Genomic DNA, 15,557 nt, shown 5'->3' with positions numbered 1-15,557 from the left:
TAAATCCAACCTCCTTCATTTGGTCTCTGAACCTCTCTAGGGTGAGATTCTTGCCTGTCCCTCCAAATCCCCATTCCGAGGTCTTCCCTAGCTGTGTGTTCCTGCTAGGCCCCTCTGACCTCTCAGAGCTTTTGCTCATGCTGTTCCCTCTTCCTGTCATTCTGTCTGCTTCTTTGCATTCATCTCCTCAAAAAGAACTTTGCTAGGCCGGGCATGGTGGCTCACGCCTGTAATCTCAGCAATTTGGGAGGCCGAGGTGGATGGATCACCTGAGGTCAGGAGTTCAAGACCAGCCTGGCTAACATGGTGAAATCCCGTCTCTACTAAAAATACAAAAATTAACCCAGCGTGGTGGTGGGTGCCTGTAGTCCCAGCTACTGGGAAGGCCGAGGCTGGAGAATCACTTGAATCCAGGAGGTGGAGGTTGCAGTAAGCCAAGATTGTGCCACTGCACTCCAGCCTGGGCAAGAGTATGAGACTTCATCTCAACAACAACAAAAAGGACTTTGCTGACTACCCTATTTAAAAGGACTTAGCTGACCACCCTCAATCGTATCATCTGATTATCTAAGCCCCATTATGCCTTTTCAAGACCTTATCACAATTTGTATTTTCCTTTCACCCCTCTACTGGTGTACTGGCTCCATGCTCTATCTTGTTCTGGGCTGTGTTCTCAAGCCATACAGGAGTACTTCCTACATCTTTGTCAAATTATAGAAAGATCTATGGTTGACTGAGCATTCACATCTTAATGATAGGCAAGATAAATATTCTTTTTCTATTGCTAGTGGGGGTGTAAACTGATACAGCTTATCTAAAGATAAATTAGGCAATGTGTAGCCAGAGCCTTAAGAATGCTCTGAATGCCTTAATTCCAATTTGAGGAATCTTTTATAAAATGGAGATGTGTGGTACAATATTGAGGATAAGATGCAGCCTTTTTGAGAAAGATGCCTAGTAGGAAATTAATGAGCTTTCTCACAGTGCAGATATAGTTAGCGAAAGCACTCTCAATCTAGAATACTGTGCAGTCATTAACACCATGTTTTTGATGTTAAATAAAAAAGGCAGAATTGAAAACTTTATTTAATTTTACCTAAAAATAAATATATGTGTGGAAAAACTCCAAAGAAATACTCTTTCATTTAGGTATATGATTACATAGTGAGATTCAGGGTGATTTTAACTTATTTTTTAATCTCATTTATTCTAAATTTTCTGTTTAAGAAAATAGCTCATTTAGAGCTGCAATTTTATAATCAGAATAAATTAGATTGTTTTAAAAAGCAAAGACTCTAGGAATTCAGCCTCATGTTTATGTATCTGAGATACTCTACCACATCAATTAGATTTAAATTGACATCATTTTTTTCCTATAATAAAAGCTATCTAGGCTTCGTGGGTCAATTAAATAGTCCCTCCAAAAACACCCTCTGAAATGGGATTTTATTGCCTTTTTCTGTCTACAACTTAATAAAGCTACTCAATAATGCTAGTGTCTTTTCTGGGATTTCTTAAGTTAGGTATTTGTTAATTTTATAAATATTTGAGTGTCAACTCTTCGCAAAAGTAAATAAGCACAAATACGAACATTATTTCATACATAGTTCCTGCTATGAAGAGGCTTCTAATTCCAAGTTAACTCCTTTCAACTCTAATCCAATCCCAAGTTAAACCTTGCAGCTTTGCGCTAAATTGATGGCCTTGTCCCGCGGGCATTGGCAGGACCAAGAGCTGCCAAGCGTTGCAGCCATGAGTACTCAGGCAGCCTGTCAGGAAAGAGTAAGTAAGGTCAAGTTATTCTTAGCTTAAGTCTAGAAAGCATTAGCTGCCTTGTCGAGACTGGAATGAGAAAGCCATGACCACACTGCCCAAACCACTCTGGGAAGTGTTTCCAGTTCACTGGAACTACTGATAGGAGATTAGTCCAGTGATAATTGTGGCTGAACATAGATTACAAATCTCCTGAGGACAGCAACATTATTTTAGCTTACATGGCTGCATACAATATGCACTGGAATCTATATACATAAAGTTACAAGGATAGTCTCTTTCCCTCTTTCCTGCTCCTACACGTGACCCCAAGAGCATGGTGACTCTAAAGCTGCCTTTTCCTGTCCCGGAGATGCCAACCTACAGCCATCAGACCCAGATGCCCCCGAGTGAGACTGTAATGGAGAGAGGTGACAGGGCAGGCCACTGGATGAGGAAAGCTTAACCAAACACCATTCTCAGGTTCTGTCAAATGAGTTAGCGTGAGGTGTGCAGTTGATGGAAAGGCTGTAGAACCCTTCTCTCGAGTGCTGCTGCAGAAAGACGGGCCCTCCCACAGGCGTCCAACCAAGAATCACCGGCACATCAGAGGCCCCGGCTGGAGCCCTGGGGTCATGAGGAAGAGTTCAAAAGAAAAATCCTACATTTCCAGATCTTCCACAGATAAGGAAAATGACCGGAAGGAGCAACGAAAGGAAAATAAGAAATCATATCCTATTTTTTTGTCCCATGCTCTTCATTCTAGAAAAATGTGAATCAATTAGAACACCACAATTAAACCTGGGTTTATAAAACATCTTTTAGTTAAAAACGAGGCCTTTCCGGGCCGGTCAACATGGGTGTGTCACACATGAATACACCTAAGTTAAAACATGAAACATGACTGACAAAACGTTATTGCTGGAGAGCACCTGGCAACTGTTTTACAAGAAATAAATATCACTATGGAAACAACAACAGGTCTCTACTAGGGTTGAATCCTGGTGAAGAAAGCCCCCTTGGATTAAATGAGTGTTTTGAGTTAGGATATGCAAAATGAACTGGGAGCTCAGTTTTGGAGGAGTTGATGTAGGGGTGGAGGGCGACAGAGGCATAAAGGGCTGGGGAGATGACCAGAGGTGGGACAGGGTGACATGGCCAGGGAAACTGTGGCAAGGGCCTTCAAGAAGGACATCTCAGAGTTAAACAAGTGAAAGCTGAGGTCATGCGTGCTGCTGTGATGTAAACCTGCCGCCACTTCCATCTCCTGCAGACCCTCGGGTGAGTTGGCCTTTTTTGAGCAAGGAGACCATGAGAACATACCTTCTCGAGGGATTTGCAGAAATCTTAGGGAGGTCATGGGGCCTTTAATAGGGTGTGGAAAGGAGTTCTGAGCAATCCTAGCTAGAGCTTAAGGCAGGCCCCAGTAGATGCCTGGGTTACACAAGACTATTAACATCAAGGAGTTTCAAATACATATAAACACATTCTTCCCTATACCATTACCTTGAAATGTACGTATTTTTTAATGAGGAGATGGAGATAGAAAAGAAAGTCCTACATAAAGAGTTGAATTTCAGTTTTAAAGTGCAAGACATCAGTGAGTATCCTGCATACAGCTTGCTGCATGAAAATTTCCTCTTGTAGGAATTTTGACGATGTCTGCCCTGCAGGGGAATCTCCCAGCAAATGGTCAGAAGATGAACAAGTGTGTCCCAACGTGCCGCTGAGAGACGAAGGAAGTGAGGTGGTCTTAATAATACATGTTCTTATCCCACCAGCCTGTAGAGAGAGAAAAAAGTACATCAGAAATGGAGAGTCTGTTGAAGGGGGTAAACAGAGCCTCTAAAATCACAGGCTACTCACTTCCAGGGTAGAGCCTGATGAAGAGCTTCCGCACCTCATCATACACCCAGATCAGGATGGCGTGCGGCACAGCCACAAACCAGTACTGAGCCCTGGAAGCAGAGGGGTGGAGGGTGAGCCCTGACTCATCCACAGGGATAGCCCAACCCTGCCCAATGGGAATGGGGCTTCTCGTTCATTTGTCCTGCTTTACTGCAAACAACGACAAATCCACGAGGCCCCACAAAATAAAGGTGGAAAGCTCCTTGTTTAACCTTCACTGTGACTGCTAGAAGCAATGTCTGCCTTTGAAGCAACCTGTTGGATGAGGATGAAGGCGGGTTGGTGAGGTCTAGAAAACCCATTTCCACTTCTGGCAAATGCAGAACAAAGTTTTGGGCTCATAGAGCATGGGATCAGTTTGACATCTTTTGAAAGACTTGGGGAGGAACCCTGGGAATCCTCAGGTTTATTTAGGCTGCAACAGCTCAAAGCAGAGTCTGGCTCTTTCCTCCATGCTGTTGAGGGTGAACTCACCTAAGCATGGTGAAACTCAAGGCTGTGACACTTCCGAGGCCATAGGAGAGGATCAGACCAATGATGATCTGTGAGGCGATCCCCACCCAGATGACTTTATTTCTGCAAGACACACAAAAGCAGACAGACTTGGGATTCTTGTGGCTTCATGATCATATACCCAGAAGACCATGCCACCAGAAGAGTCAATGCCTCTGGGGTTATAGGTGTGGCCAGAACTCGGTCTTGTGAAAAACAAATCATCATCATCCTTGCATGGCAGGCCCAGGAGGCTGGGCACAGGCAGTACCTGAAGAGACCCTGCTGGAAGATGGAATTCCTCCGGGTTTTCCTGATGATCAGATCTGCTATTTGCTGGACTAGGATGCCAACAAAGAAAGCTGTGTAGCCCATCCATTCTAGGTATTCCCTCTGGTACCTTGTCTGTTAACGGGCAGAGAAGGAAGAGACCGTGAAGGCTAAAAGAAAACTTTTAGGAAATTGCAGTTTAGTTCTCTAGAGCTTCATGCTCTCTCCGCACCTCACCCAGACTGAGAGTGGACCACCTCCTAGTGTTTGGAAAGAAACATTTTTCTTCCTTGAACCAGCTGAGTAGGGAAAAATGTTAATTTTAAAAAAATTATCATTACTATTATTTTTAATACAGGCAGGGTCTCACTATGTTGGCCAGGCTGGTCTCAAACTCCTGGGCTCAAGTGATCCTCCCTCCTCAGCCTCCCAAAGTGCTGGAGTTACAGGCATGAGCCACTGCACCTGGCCTGAAAGATGTAAATTTATTTGGCCCCACTGTGGGTGTGGCTGGGCTGGTCACTCTTCTATACCAATGGCAAAGCTAAAGTAAAAAAATGGACCTCTTGGCGTCTAGTCTGAGAAAGGAGGCTGCGCCATGAGACCCGGCGAAGGCCAAACGTGTCAGCAAGGGGGCCCTGAGCCCCATTAATTGAAGCTTTCCAAGGCTGTTCAGGGACATGGAGGTTCTATGTAAGTCTGGGCAGGGCAATGAGCATGGAGAGAATCAGGTGGACTCTGCGGCAATTCCCGCCACTAACCCATTCCTGCCCATAGCTGTCTTCCAAGTCATTCACGTAGTCCGTCTCCCATTCTACCCGCAGGTTAATGAGAGTGCGGGGCAGAAAGCCCTCCTGTGCATAGGCGGTGAAATACACAAGGAAAGCTCCCAGGGCTTGCATGAGGCCTGAAAGAACAAGAGAGATAGGACACAGGTTCTACGATGGCCTCAGGGAACTGCCTCATCCTGTCTGCTCTCGGTTGCCCCTCCCTCCCCAACCCAGGCCCAAGAAAACCACACTTTCTGGCTGTGCCCCCGACGCCAGTGAATTCAATTCTCAGGGCAGGCGCTGGTGTGATGGGGAAGACGCGCCCTCATCGTACCAATGTGCAGGTATGAGTACACAGCGAGCGGCTGGTTCACCAGCCTGTCCTTCTTCTTGTGGCGAGGCTTCCTGTTCATGATGTCACTTTCAGCTTTCTCGTATGCCAAGGCAATGGAGGGGATCTAGAGGGGAAGAGGCTGGTGAGGTCTAACCCCAGGATGCTCTGCTCTACCCACAGTAGGGGAGGGGGGCTGGGGTGGGTGGGGCACTGGCTGGATGGGGTGGGGGCATGGAGCTGGCCCATCCAGGTTATAGGCAGTAGAGGGCATGCTGTCTGTATGGGAATTTAAAAATAGTGCCTTTAGAAATCAGCTGCTTTTTATCACCCTGTGCTGGCAGTTCTGAAGGATGCTGGTTAGAAAACACTCTTCCCCTACAGGGAGGATTTCTTGTGCCGTCCTCTCCCTCCAGGTGGGAGGACCTGCTAAAAGACAGATCATTGTGCCCCACCTCCAGACTTCCCAATTCAGGAGGACTGGGCTGGGGCCAGAGAATTTGCATTTCCTTCCTTCCTTCCTTCCTTCCTTCCTTCCTCTTTCTCTCTTTCTCTCTCTTCTTTTTCTCTCTCTTTCTCTCTTTCTTCCTCTTTCTTTTCTTTCTTTCTGGCTTTCTTTCTTTCTCTTTTTTTAAAAGACAATGGGTGTACAACCTATTTCCATTCCTAGCCCAGTTACCTGGAATAACATTTTTATTTTATTTGTTCTTAATTTTTATTTTTTAAGAGACTAGGTCTCTCTGTGTTGACCAGGCTGGATTCAAACTCCTGAGCTGAAGCAATCCTCCTGCATTGGCCTCCTGAGTAGCTGGGGCTACAGGTGTCCACCAGTGCCCAGAGTGTGCATGTCTAACAAGTTCCCAGGTGACTCCCGCACCAGGTCTGGAGAAGCACTGCAGCAGAGCAAAGTAGGCAAATGTGAAGGGCTTGGAAAATGATCTATCAACTTTGGGGACCTCAATACCCCTCAAAGGGAAAGACATCTCCAGTCTCTCTAGGAATTAGGGATTACCTGGGTGTTGTAGAAAACAAGAGAGGGGAAGAGGGCAATTTGAAGGGCCAGTTTCCTGCTGAGAATTCAGCTTGCTGTCTGTTGCTTTCCCTGCTTGCCCACGTAAGCCACAGCCACATGGGCAGCTTAGATGGGGCTTTCTTTAAATGGATACCGGAAAAGGGGAAGGTTTAGGTGACATTACTGTAGGGCAAGGCTTTATAAAGTCTTCATAACTGCTACTTCTTATTATGTTTAGGTAAAGGTCTTCCATGTCAGACTCTCTTACTTAACAAGGGGTGGCTGTGAGATTATCACTTTAGTCACTGAGCCCCCGGTTATTTGGGTGATTAATTTGAGTGACAGCTTCATCTTCCCAAAAGAAAAGGGAGGCACATAGGCTGAAACTGACCAATGGCATTTCTTTTTTTTTTTTTTTTGAGGATGAAGACTCATGTCTTGAAAAGTTTGCTATAGCTCAGGTGCAGTGACTCACGCCTGTAATCCCAGCACTTTGGGAGGCCGAGGCAGGTGGATCACTTGAGGCCAGGAAACCCCAACTCTACTAAAAATACAAAAATTAGCCAGGTGTGGTGGCACAAGCCTGTAGTCCCAACTACTTGGGAGGCTGAGGAGGGAGAATCGCTTGAGCCTGGGAGGCGGCGGTTGCAGTGAGCCAAGATAGCACCACTGCATGCTAGCCTGGGCGATGAGAGTGAAACTGTTTCAAGAAAAAAAAAAAGCTCACTATAGAGTATTTTTAATTTCCAAACATTTGGCCGATGCCTCTGGTCCCTTGCTTTGAGGTGTGGCATGTGGACTGGTAGAATGGGCACCACCTGAGAACCTGTGAGAAATGCAGAGCTACAGGCCCCATCACATGGAAGCTGAGAAGCACTGAGTTAGTCCATCCTCTGCCCTTGGAGGTATCAACCCTGAACTTGATCTCCCCTGGGGCAGGCATCACATCCTGTTCCCTTCAGTGTCACTTACAATGTCTGTCCCTAAGTCAATGAACAGAAGGGTGATGGTGCCAATGGGCAGGGGGAGCCCGACAATGATGTAGATCAGAAAGGGGCACAGCTCGGCAATGTTCTTGGTCAGGGTGTAAGCAATAGTCTTCTTGAGGTTGTCAAAGATCAGGCGACCTAGGCAGAAAGGTTTCTCCTTCAGAACTTACTTCTAGTCCCCCAGACCACCCCGGCCCTTGGGAAGACCCCGAGACTCACTCACCTTCCTCCACCCCTGTAACGATGGATGCGAAGTTGTCGTCCAGCAAGACCATGTCGGCTGCATTTTTGGCTGCATCAGAGCCTGCTATCCCCATGGCAATCCCAATGTCTGCCTTCTTTAGAGCCGGAGAGTCATTGACTCCATCCCCTGTCACAGCAACAACAGCATCCTGTGGCGGGGGACCCAGGGAGAAAGTGGGAGTGAGCAGGCCCAATGGGTTGCAGACCTGGCAAGAGCAAGGCAACCTCCCTTTCTCTTGAGGTTGCGAGGATGATTATGGCTGAACGGAAGGGCCCATTTAGAGGAAAAGATAAAGATGAGAAATCTTAGAAGGAGGAACAAAGATCTCCAAACAAGATGTGTGCAAATGAGGAAAACCTAATGCTCAGGTGTTTTATATCTTATGTCTTCACATTTTTTGTTTTAAATCTTTGCATTTTAAATCTTTCTTTACTCACACCTACCACAGTGGCAAATGCTTCACCGGGCTCTCATGACAAAATGCAGAGAGCTGGGATGAGCCTTTCGGGGAACGTGTGGTGGGGGTCTCAAAGGAGGACAGGGGCCAGCCCCCCTGAGAGGGTGGAGAGGTCAGGTGATGAGGATGAGCCAAGAACTCTCTCTTGAGGTTTCAAAGGCACCACAGCCTGATGTGAGATCCAGACCTCTGCACTTGCCCATGGACAGTGATGGGCCTGTCAGTCCTCTGGACACTGCTGTCCACCCACCTGCCTCTGACAACCCTCCACAATGATCAGCTTCTGCTGGGGGGATGTCCGGGCAAAGACAATCTCCTGGTAGTTGGCTAAGATCTCATCCAGCTGTTCCGAGCTCATGTCCTTCAGCTCCATGCCAGTCACCACGGCAGCCTTAGCATCCCTAGAAGGGCCAGAAGAAACTGGGTGAGGCCCAAGGGCAGATCTTAGCTTGAAACACTGTTCCAGGAAGGATGCTGGCTGAAGCCTCTCTGACTTGACCTGGAACCCAGTGTCCTTGATACCTAATGCTCTAGTGAGGTAACAGGAGTCCTGGGAACACTTTAGTCTCCATTTCAAGAGGGCAAACTGAGGCTAAATATAACACCATTTCTTGGTACCATATAACAATAGGTACCATATAACAATAGGAATAAAAAACCAGGTAGCCTTATCCCTACTAGAACAGGTGAGAGTGCTACTTCCTAGAGCAACACTTACTTCAGAAGTAAAAGGAAGTTAAAAAACTGCCCATTCATGGCCAAATGCAGTGGCTCATGCGTGTAATCCCAGCACTGTGGGAGGCCAAGTAGGAGGATCACTTGAGGCCAAGAGTTCAGGACCAGCCTGGGCAACATAGTGAGAGCCCCTGTCTCTACAAAAAATTTTTAAAAATTAGCCAGGTATGGTGGCATGTGCCTGTGGTCCCAGCTACTCAGCAGGCTGAGGCAGGAGGATTGCTTGAGCCTGGGGGGTTGAGGCTGCAGTGAGCCAAGATCATGCCACTACACTCAAGCCTGGGTGACGAAGTGAGACCCTGTCTCAAAAACAAAAATAGAAATAAAACCCCCAAACTGCCTGTTCATATATTTTGGTCCTAGAATTCTTTTATGCCCAAACAAGGGGTAATAATTACTTGCTGTTGTTTATTTCAGATTTACAGAGTGTCATCTTTGTGCAATGTGCTATGGAGGCAGAAGTTTACTGAAGTCTTTGAGCAGCACTATTGCCTGCTGACTATAAAAGTAAGGTTCTAGGGCCTATTGATTATGCAGAGCTGTCTGAGCTACTCCCCTGCTAAAACCCTTCAAGGGCCTCCCACTGTGCTTGGAGCAGACCCCAGAATCCCTAACTTTAGCCAGCGAGCCCAGGTGAGGCCTGCATTGTCAAGCTTCTCCTCGCCTTGGGCTCTCCTTCCTGCCCGCTGGATGCTCTCAGTTCTGACATCCTCCATCCCCTGTACCCTAAGGCCTTCACAGGTCTCGCTCCCTGACCAGGAATGGGCATCTCAGCCACCTCAGCTTCTCGTGGCTAACACTACATTTTGGCCTTCAAATCTCAGCTTAAACAATGTAGGTACAAACCACTGCAGGTCTTTTTCTTTACAATTTGCAAGTTTTGAGCTTTCTAGATCTGTTTTACCTCTTGGTGCTAAATATTGGAATTCTAGCACTTGACTCAAACTACAGGTCTTCTTAACTGCTGGCAAAAAAAAAAAAAAAGTAAGAGAAGAAAGAAGGGGTGTTTCTTTCCCCTTACACCTGCCAAGATGCAATTTCTATATGGTCGTGAAACTAGAGCTGATGAAGTGAATAACTGAAAACATTCACAAAAGCATCCACTTCACTCAGTGTGGTGATTTGTATAAAAATGTGTAATCCACTCTTCCCTTTTGTGGCCATGAGCAGAGTGGCAGTGGCCAAGAGGAAGTTCAGTCCCTTTGTGACTTTTGACTGAGGCAAGAATCATAAAAGGCATTTCAATGCACCTTCTCACATTCGTAGGAAGATTATGTCTTTCTCTCGTTCCAAAAAGCTGAGATAGAAGCACATTCTGGGGTCTGCTCCAAGCACAGACCCATCCATGCCTATCCCAAAGGATGAGGAAGTTGAGGTTGCACAAGGACACTATACAGGTCAGCAAATTGGCAAAGCAGTCTAGGTTTATAGGAATAAATGTGCCATCTATACTGAACAGGAGCACAGGAGGAGGTTAAGGGCAGGACGGTCGTGTGCACATCACCCAGCAGGTGGCCATCACCAGGCTAAAACTGGACAAAGACCACAAAAGATCCTTGAATGGAAGGCCAAACAAATCTTCCTAAGCAGGGAAGGAAAGGCAAATATAAAAAAGAAGCAATTGAGAAGATGCAGGAGTAAGGTATCTTATATACAACTTTCATTAAAAATTGCTAAAATGGGCCGGGTGCAGTGGCTCACGCCTGTAATCCCTACACTCTGGGAGGCCAAGGTGACAGATCACTTGAGGTCAGGAGTTCAAGACCAGCCTGGCCAACATGGTGAAGCCCCGTCTCTACTAAAAGTACAAAAACTAGCCAGGTGTGGTGGCACATGCCTGTAATCCCAGCTACTCAGGAGGCTGAGGCAGGAGAATTGCTTGAACCCAGGAGGTGGAGGCTGCAGTGAGCTGAGATTTCACCGCTGCACTCCACACTCCAGGCTAGGCAACACAGAAAGACTCCATCTCAAAAAAAAAAAATCTGCTAAAATGAAGCTGGGTGCAGTGGCACAAGCCTGTAGTCCCAGCTACTTGGGAGGCTGAGAAGGGAGGATCCCTTGAACCCAGGAGGTCAAGGCTGCAGTGAGCTATGATCACACCATTGCACTCCAGCCTGGGTGATCTGACAGGACACCTTGTATCTAAAAAAGAAGACTTGGCTGGTCTGAAGGTAGTAGTGAATTATCTCAACTGATTGTTCACAGTCAGTTACAGATCAAACTCTTCTACTCTTTCCCCTCTTCTCACTACTGCGTTTGACTATTCTTAAAAAAATTTCTTTTAGGCCGGGTGTGGTGGCTCATGCCTGTAGGCCCAGCACTTTGGGAGGCTAAGGTGAGTGGATCACTTGAGGTCAGGAGTTCGAGACCAGCCTGGCCAACATGGCAAAGCCCCGTCTCTACTAAAAATACAAAATTAGCCAGGCATGGCGGTGGGCGCCTGTAATCCCAGCTATTCGGGAGGCTGAGGCAGGAGAATCGCTTGAACCCAGGAGGTGGAGATTGCAGTGAGCTGAGATCACACCACTGCACTCCAGCCTGGGTGACAGAGAGAGACTCTGTCTAAAAAAAAAAAAAATTGTTTAAAATTCTAAAGTGAAAAAAAGTATAAGCCGATTACCTTACAAAACCAAACAAATAAACAAGCCTCAAACTTGTTTTCATAGAGGGATGTTATATATACTAAAGGGCACTGCAAGACTCTTAGACTTCAGGTACTGTTGCTGTGCCCAGAGGCCGGAACCCTGGTTGGTTTTCTAACTTGGTAATTTGTTATGACCTGACAGCTGTGTGTCCCTAAAAGACCTAAGTGCTTGGGGAAACTGAAGAGGTGCATTGGTCTTTCCCTCATCTCCTGCATGCGTGAAAGCATAACCCAGCTAATGAACATTTCTTCTCAACCTGAGAATTTGGAGTCTTTGACTCATGGAGACCAGGCACAGTCCAGGCCACTCTCCCGCAGGCCCAGCTCCCCAGCCCTGTGTGTCTCCCTCATTACACTGACCACATCATTGTTAGCTTTGTTTCTGTCTCCTGGGCTCGACGGAAAGATCCCCAACAGTGTGGATAGTATTGTTCAGTTTGCTACTGTAGTTCCAGGTCTTGCCTGGTATATAGTTGGCACTCAATAAATACTTATTGAAAGAATAAATACATGAGTGAATGTACAGTTGGATGAACATGATTAAAAGAATAAGGATAAACATGATTAAAAGAATTAGGAGAAACAAGGAAAAAAACTTTCCTTAGGAAGCTTCCAATCTATTTATTACCAAATAAAAAAGAAGGGTGTGTTTACACAGCTACATGTTATGAAACCGGGTGGATAAATACCCAAGATGCTTACCAAGGAGGGTGCATGAAACAACCCACAGGGTTCTTATGATTCCAAATTGTGCAACTGCATCTATGGCAAGTAATTTCACATAAACCCTTCGTTTCAGTTTTTCTTATTCTAAATTGGGTACAAAGGTTTTGTGCCTAGGGCACACTGGATTTTGAAATTTCAAACAAGGAACACATAAAGGGTCATTTCATGGTATCAGTACTGTGCCTGGAACATATTAGCTGCTCAGTGAAATTACAGTGAATACATGGATATGCAAATTATAGCTCAAACCAGCCTAGCATCACTCTGAGAGCAAAAAGCTGATTTGTTCCAAGTAGTGCAGCTCTTTAGAGCCAGTGGGGCCCCATGGGTATGAACTGGAATTTTTGCTATGCTGCTCCTGTGCTTACCATTTGTTAACTTGCTCCACAGCAATGTTGAGGCGATGTGCAATGTCTTCCACTGTTTCACTGTTGGCTGAAATGATCCCCACACTCTTGGCGATAGCTTTGGCTGTGATGGGATGATCACCAGTAACCATAATAACCTAGAGCACAGACAACGAGAAGGCCCATGAGTAACGAAGAACTCGGTTGGCCAAAGTGGGGATGGTTCAGTGTTACCTACTCCGTAGTGCCCTGGGAGAATGTGGTTGGTGATTACAGTGGCAGCTCTGGATCTATGAGACAACTGTCTTTGGAGTAAACACTAATCCCATTGGGTCTACCCTTGCTCCTAAGCTTCATGTGCTTCCTCCTCTGACATGAAAGGAAGCCCTATCTCCTTTGATGCCACTTTATTTGTGAAAGGGCTGGTGAGTGTTTACTTGGGGGTAGCCCCATGTTACTTCAACAGTCTTAATACTAACCTGGTAATGATGAACATGGATTATGGGGGCTGAGCCTCAAGATTGAGTAATAAAGCCTTTTTTCTTTCTTTTTTTTCTTTTTTTTTTTTTTTTTTTTTTTTGAGACAGAGTTTCACTCTTGTTGCCCAGGCTGGAGTGCAATGGCATGATATCGGCTCACTGCAACCTCCGCCTCCTGGGTTCAAGCGATTCTCCTGCCTCAGCCTCCCGAGTAGCTGGGATTACAGGTATGTGCCACCACGCCTGGCTAATTTTTTTGTATTTTTAGTAGAAACGGGGTTTCGCCTTGTTGGCCATGGCTGGTCTGGAACTCCTGACCCCAGATGATCCGCCTGCCTCTGCCTCCCAAAGTGCTGGGATTACAGGCGTGAGCCATCGTGCCCAGCCAATAAAGTCTTTTAGTATCTACCATGGACTAGGGCGAGATATGGTCACTTCAAGGCACTAGGAGATTCTTCTCATTGCATTTACTGTTTATGTGGTTCATTCCACATAGACACAATCATTTCGTTTTTGTGGGACAGTTTCGGTAAACTTAGCACAGCGAAACTAGAAATAAAATAGGAATTATGATATTTACTTGAAGACACCTAAATACTGACCGTCTGCTAAGAAAAACATGATTAGAAAGGAAAATGACATAGAGAGAACTTCTTGAGTCAAGAAAATAACTCCCACCTTGATCCCTGCACTCCGGCATTTGGTGACTGCATCTGGCACGGTGGACCGAGGGGGATCGATCATTGACAAGAGTCCCACAAAACAGAGGTTGGAGGTCGGAAAGTTCATAGCATCTATGTCAAATGAGTAGGTTTCTGGAAACTTGTCTGCTGGCAGGTAGAGATGGCAGAAACCTGTAATACAGATGAATTAGGGAGTCAGTGAAACTAGAATAGGAAACGAAAAAAAATAAGAGGAGAACATGCTGATACACCTCGGTCCTCTACTGTTTTACCAATACATCAGAATAAGCCAGAATTGTTTAATTTCTTCAACTCCATAATGCATTTTGTTTAGAAAAGGCATATTTCATCCGAATATAATTCACTGTGTGCTCACTAGGCTCTGTGTTCTAGAAATATATCCTGCTATATTGCCGAGTTCTAGGGCATACACAGTCTCGACTTCTGAAGCTTAGCAGGGCACAGAGTTAAAGAGATCAAGCACAGGGTACATCTCAGGGCAGAGACACACTTCAGCTGCCTGGAGGGTCAAGAGAGACTTCCCCAAGGAGGTCACATGTGAGCTGAAGCTTGAGAGGGGCACAGATGATTTCTAGGGGAAAAAGGGAGCGTGGAGGTGGGAAGGCCATTTTCAGAAGAGAAAACAGCATGTGAAGGAACAAGGGGCTTCAGTGGAGGGGCACAAAGTTCAGTGTTAGATCAAGATAAGCCCAAGAGAAAGGCCAGCAGGAATGGGGCCAAGCCGTCCTTTTCTCAGAAGGCATCAGCCTCTCATAGGCTGAGGTGGAAGGGACTCTTGTGCCTGGTGGGACCTCCAAGATTGTGTGATCAGCTTTCACATCCAATTTATTTTCAGCCTTGCCCACTGCTTTGCAAATGTCAGTGGAGCAGGCTTTGAGAAATCAAACACAAGTGGGCATGGATCCTTTGTAGAATACCCGGTGCTGTGGGTTATTGGATGCCTACAGCATTACCATCTCATTTATATGCTTTATCTGCTTTGCCAACTCCAATAGCCTTTAGAAACACACATTCCACAGAATGCATCTATATTGGTGAGGACTTCCATGGTGTTTAATGGGCCAGATCATCAACCGTACACTTCTGTTTCCTTGAATTTGTCATTCTGTGGTCCTGATGGGGCACCATTCCGCCAGCCCTGGTGCTGACAACAGGACACACTGTCCCCTTTGACAACACCACACGCACCCCCATTGGGTCCTCCTCCTGTTGCATTTCCTTCCTGACACTTCGTCTGCATCACTGGCATCACTTTCTTCCTAGTCATTAAATGGGAAGCTTAATCATTTTTAAGCTGACTATTCCCCTCTAATCGGTTCTAAATCTTACCAACTCTACCTCTACGAAGTCTCTTGTCCCTGATCGCTCCTTCCCATTCCCATCACCCTAATCAAATTCCCATCCCTTTTGCCTGAGCAAGGGCAGCTGCCTCCTATGGAGATGCGTGTCTCTCCTCTCTCTGCTGCCACCAAAGACATTTAAAGGAGTTAAAGAAATTTAGCTCCTTCCATAAAGTCTTCCCCAGTGCTGTGACTGCCCAGCTCACTCTAGTGGCACAGCCCTTGGTGCTCTCCTCTGACTGCAGGATGAAACCTGGCTCCTCACCCACGTATTTAAGACCTCCATCTCATGACCTCCAATCTAGCCCTTGAACCCTGTTTCTGTGACCGTGCCATCTCACCTGCTGGCAGCACCCA

The 15,557-nt window shown here is 46.2% G+C and overlaps 1 protein-coding gene across 1 annotated transcript in view; it reads right to left on the bottom strand.

The window, feature by feature from the left end:
* Window positions 1-2,533: 2,533 nt before the first annotated feature.
* The window catches only part of ATP12A (ATPase H+/K+ transporting non-gastric alpha2 subunit), a 31,628-nt gene continuing 18,604 nt past the window's right edge, over window positions 2,534-15,557 (bottom strand). The window contains exons 13-23 of the mRNA XM_030812514.1: window positions 13,835-14,010; window positions 12,699-12,835; window positions 8,476-8,626; window positions 7,748-7,916; window positions 7,508-7,662; window positions 5,527-5,650; window positions 5,184-5,329; window positions 4,424-4,557; window positions 4,135-4,236; window positions 3,619-3,710; window positions 2,534-3,534 (exon numbers count right to left, since the gene is read on the bottom strand). Coding sequence (XP_030668374.1) covers window positions 3,506-3,534; window positions 3,619-3,710; window positions 4,135-4,236; window positions 4,424-4,557; window positions 5,184-5,329; window positions 5,527-5,650; window positions 7,508-7,662; window positions 7,748-7,916; window positions 8,476-8,626; window positions 12,699-12,835; window positions 13,835-14,010 — 1,415 coding nt within the window. The 3' untranslated portion in view covers window positions 2,534-3,505. The remainder of the gene's footprint in view (window positions 3,535-3,618; window positions 3,711-4,134; window positions 4,237-4,423; window positions 4,558-5,183; window positions 5,330-5,526; window positions 5,651-7,507; window positions 7,663-7,747; window positions 7,917-8,475; window positions 8,627-12,698; window positions 12,836-13,834; window positions 14,011-15,557) is intronic.

The sequence above is a fragment of the Nomascus leucogenys genome, chromosome 5 (assembly GCF_006542625.1).
Source record: "Nomascus leucogenys isolate Asia chromosome 5, Asia_NLE_v1, whole genome shotgun sequence".
Classification (NCBI taxonomy): domain Eukaryota; kingdom Metazoa; phylum Chordata; class Mammalia; order Primates; family Hylobatidae; genus Nomascus; species Nomascus leucogenys.
The sequence above is the reverse complement of the archived record's forward strand: the minus strand, read 5'-3'. Positions and strand labels throughout refer to the sequence as shown.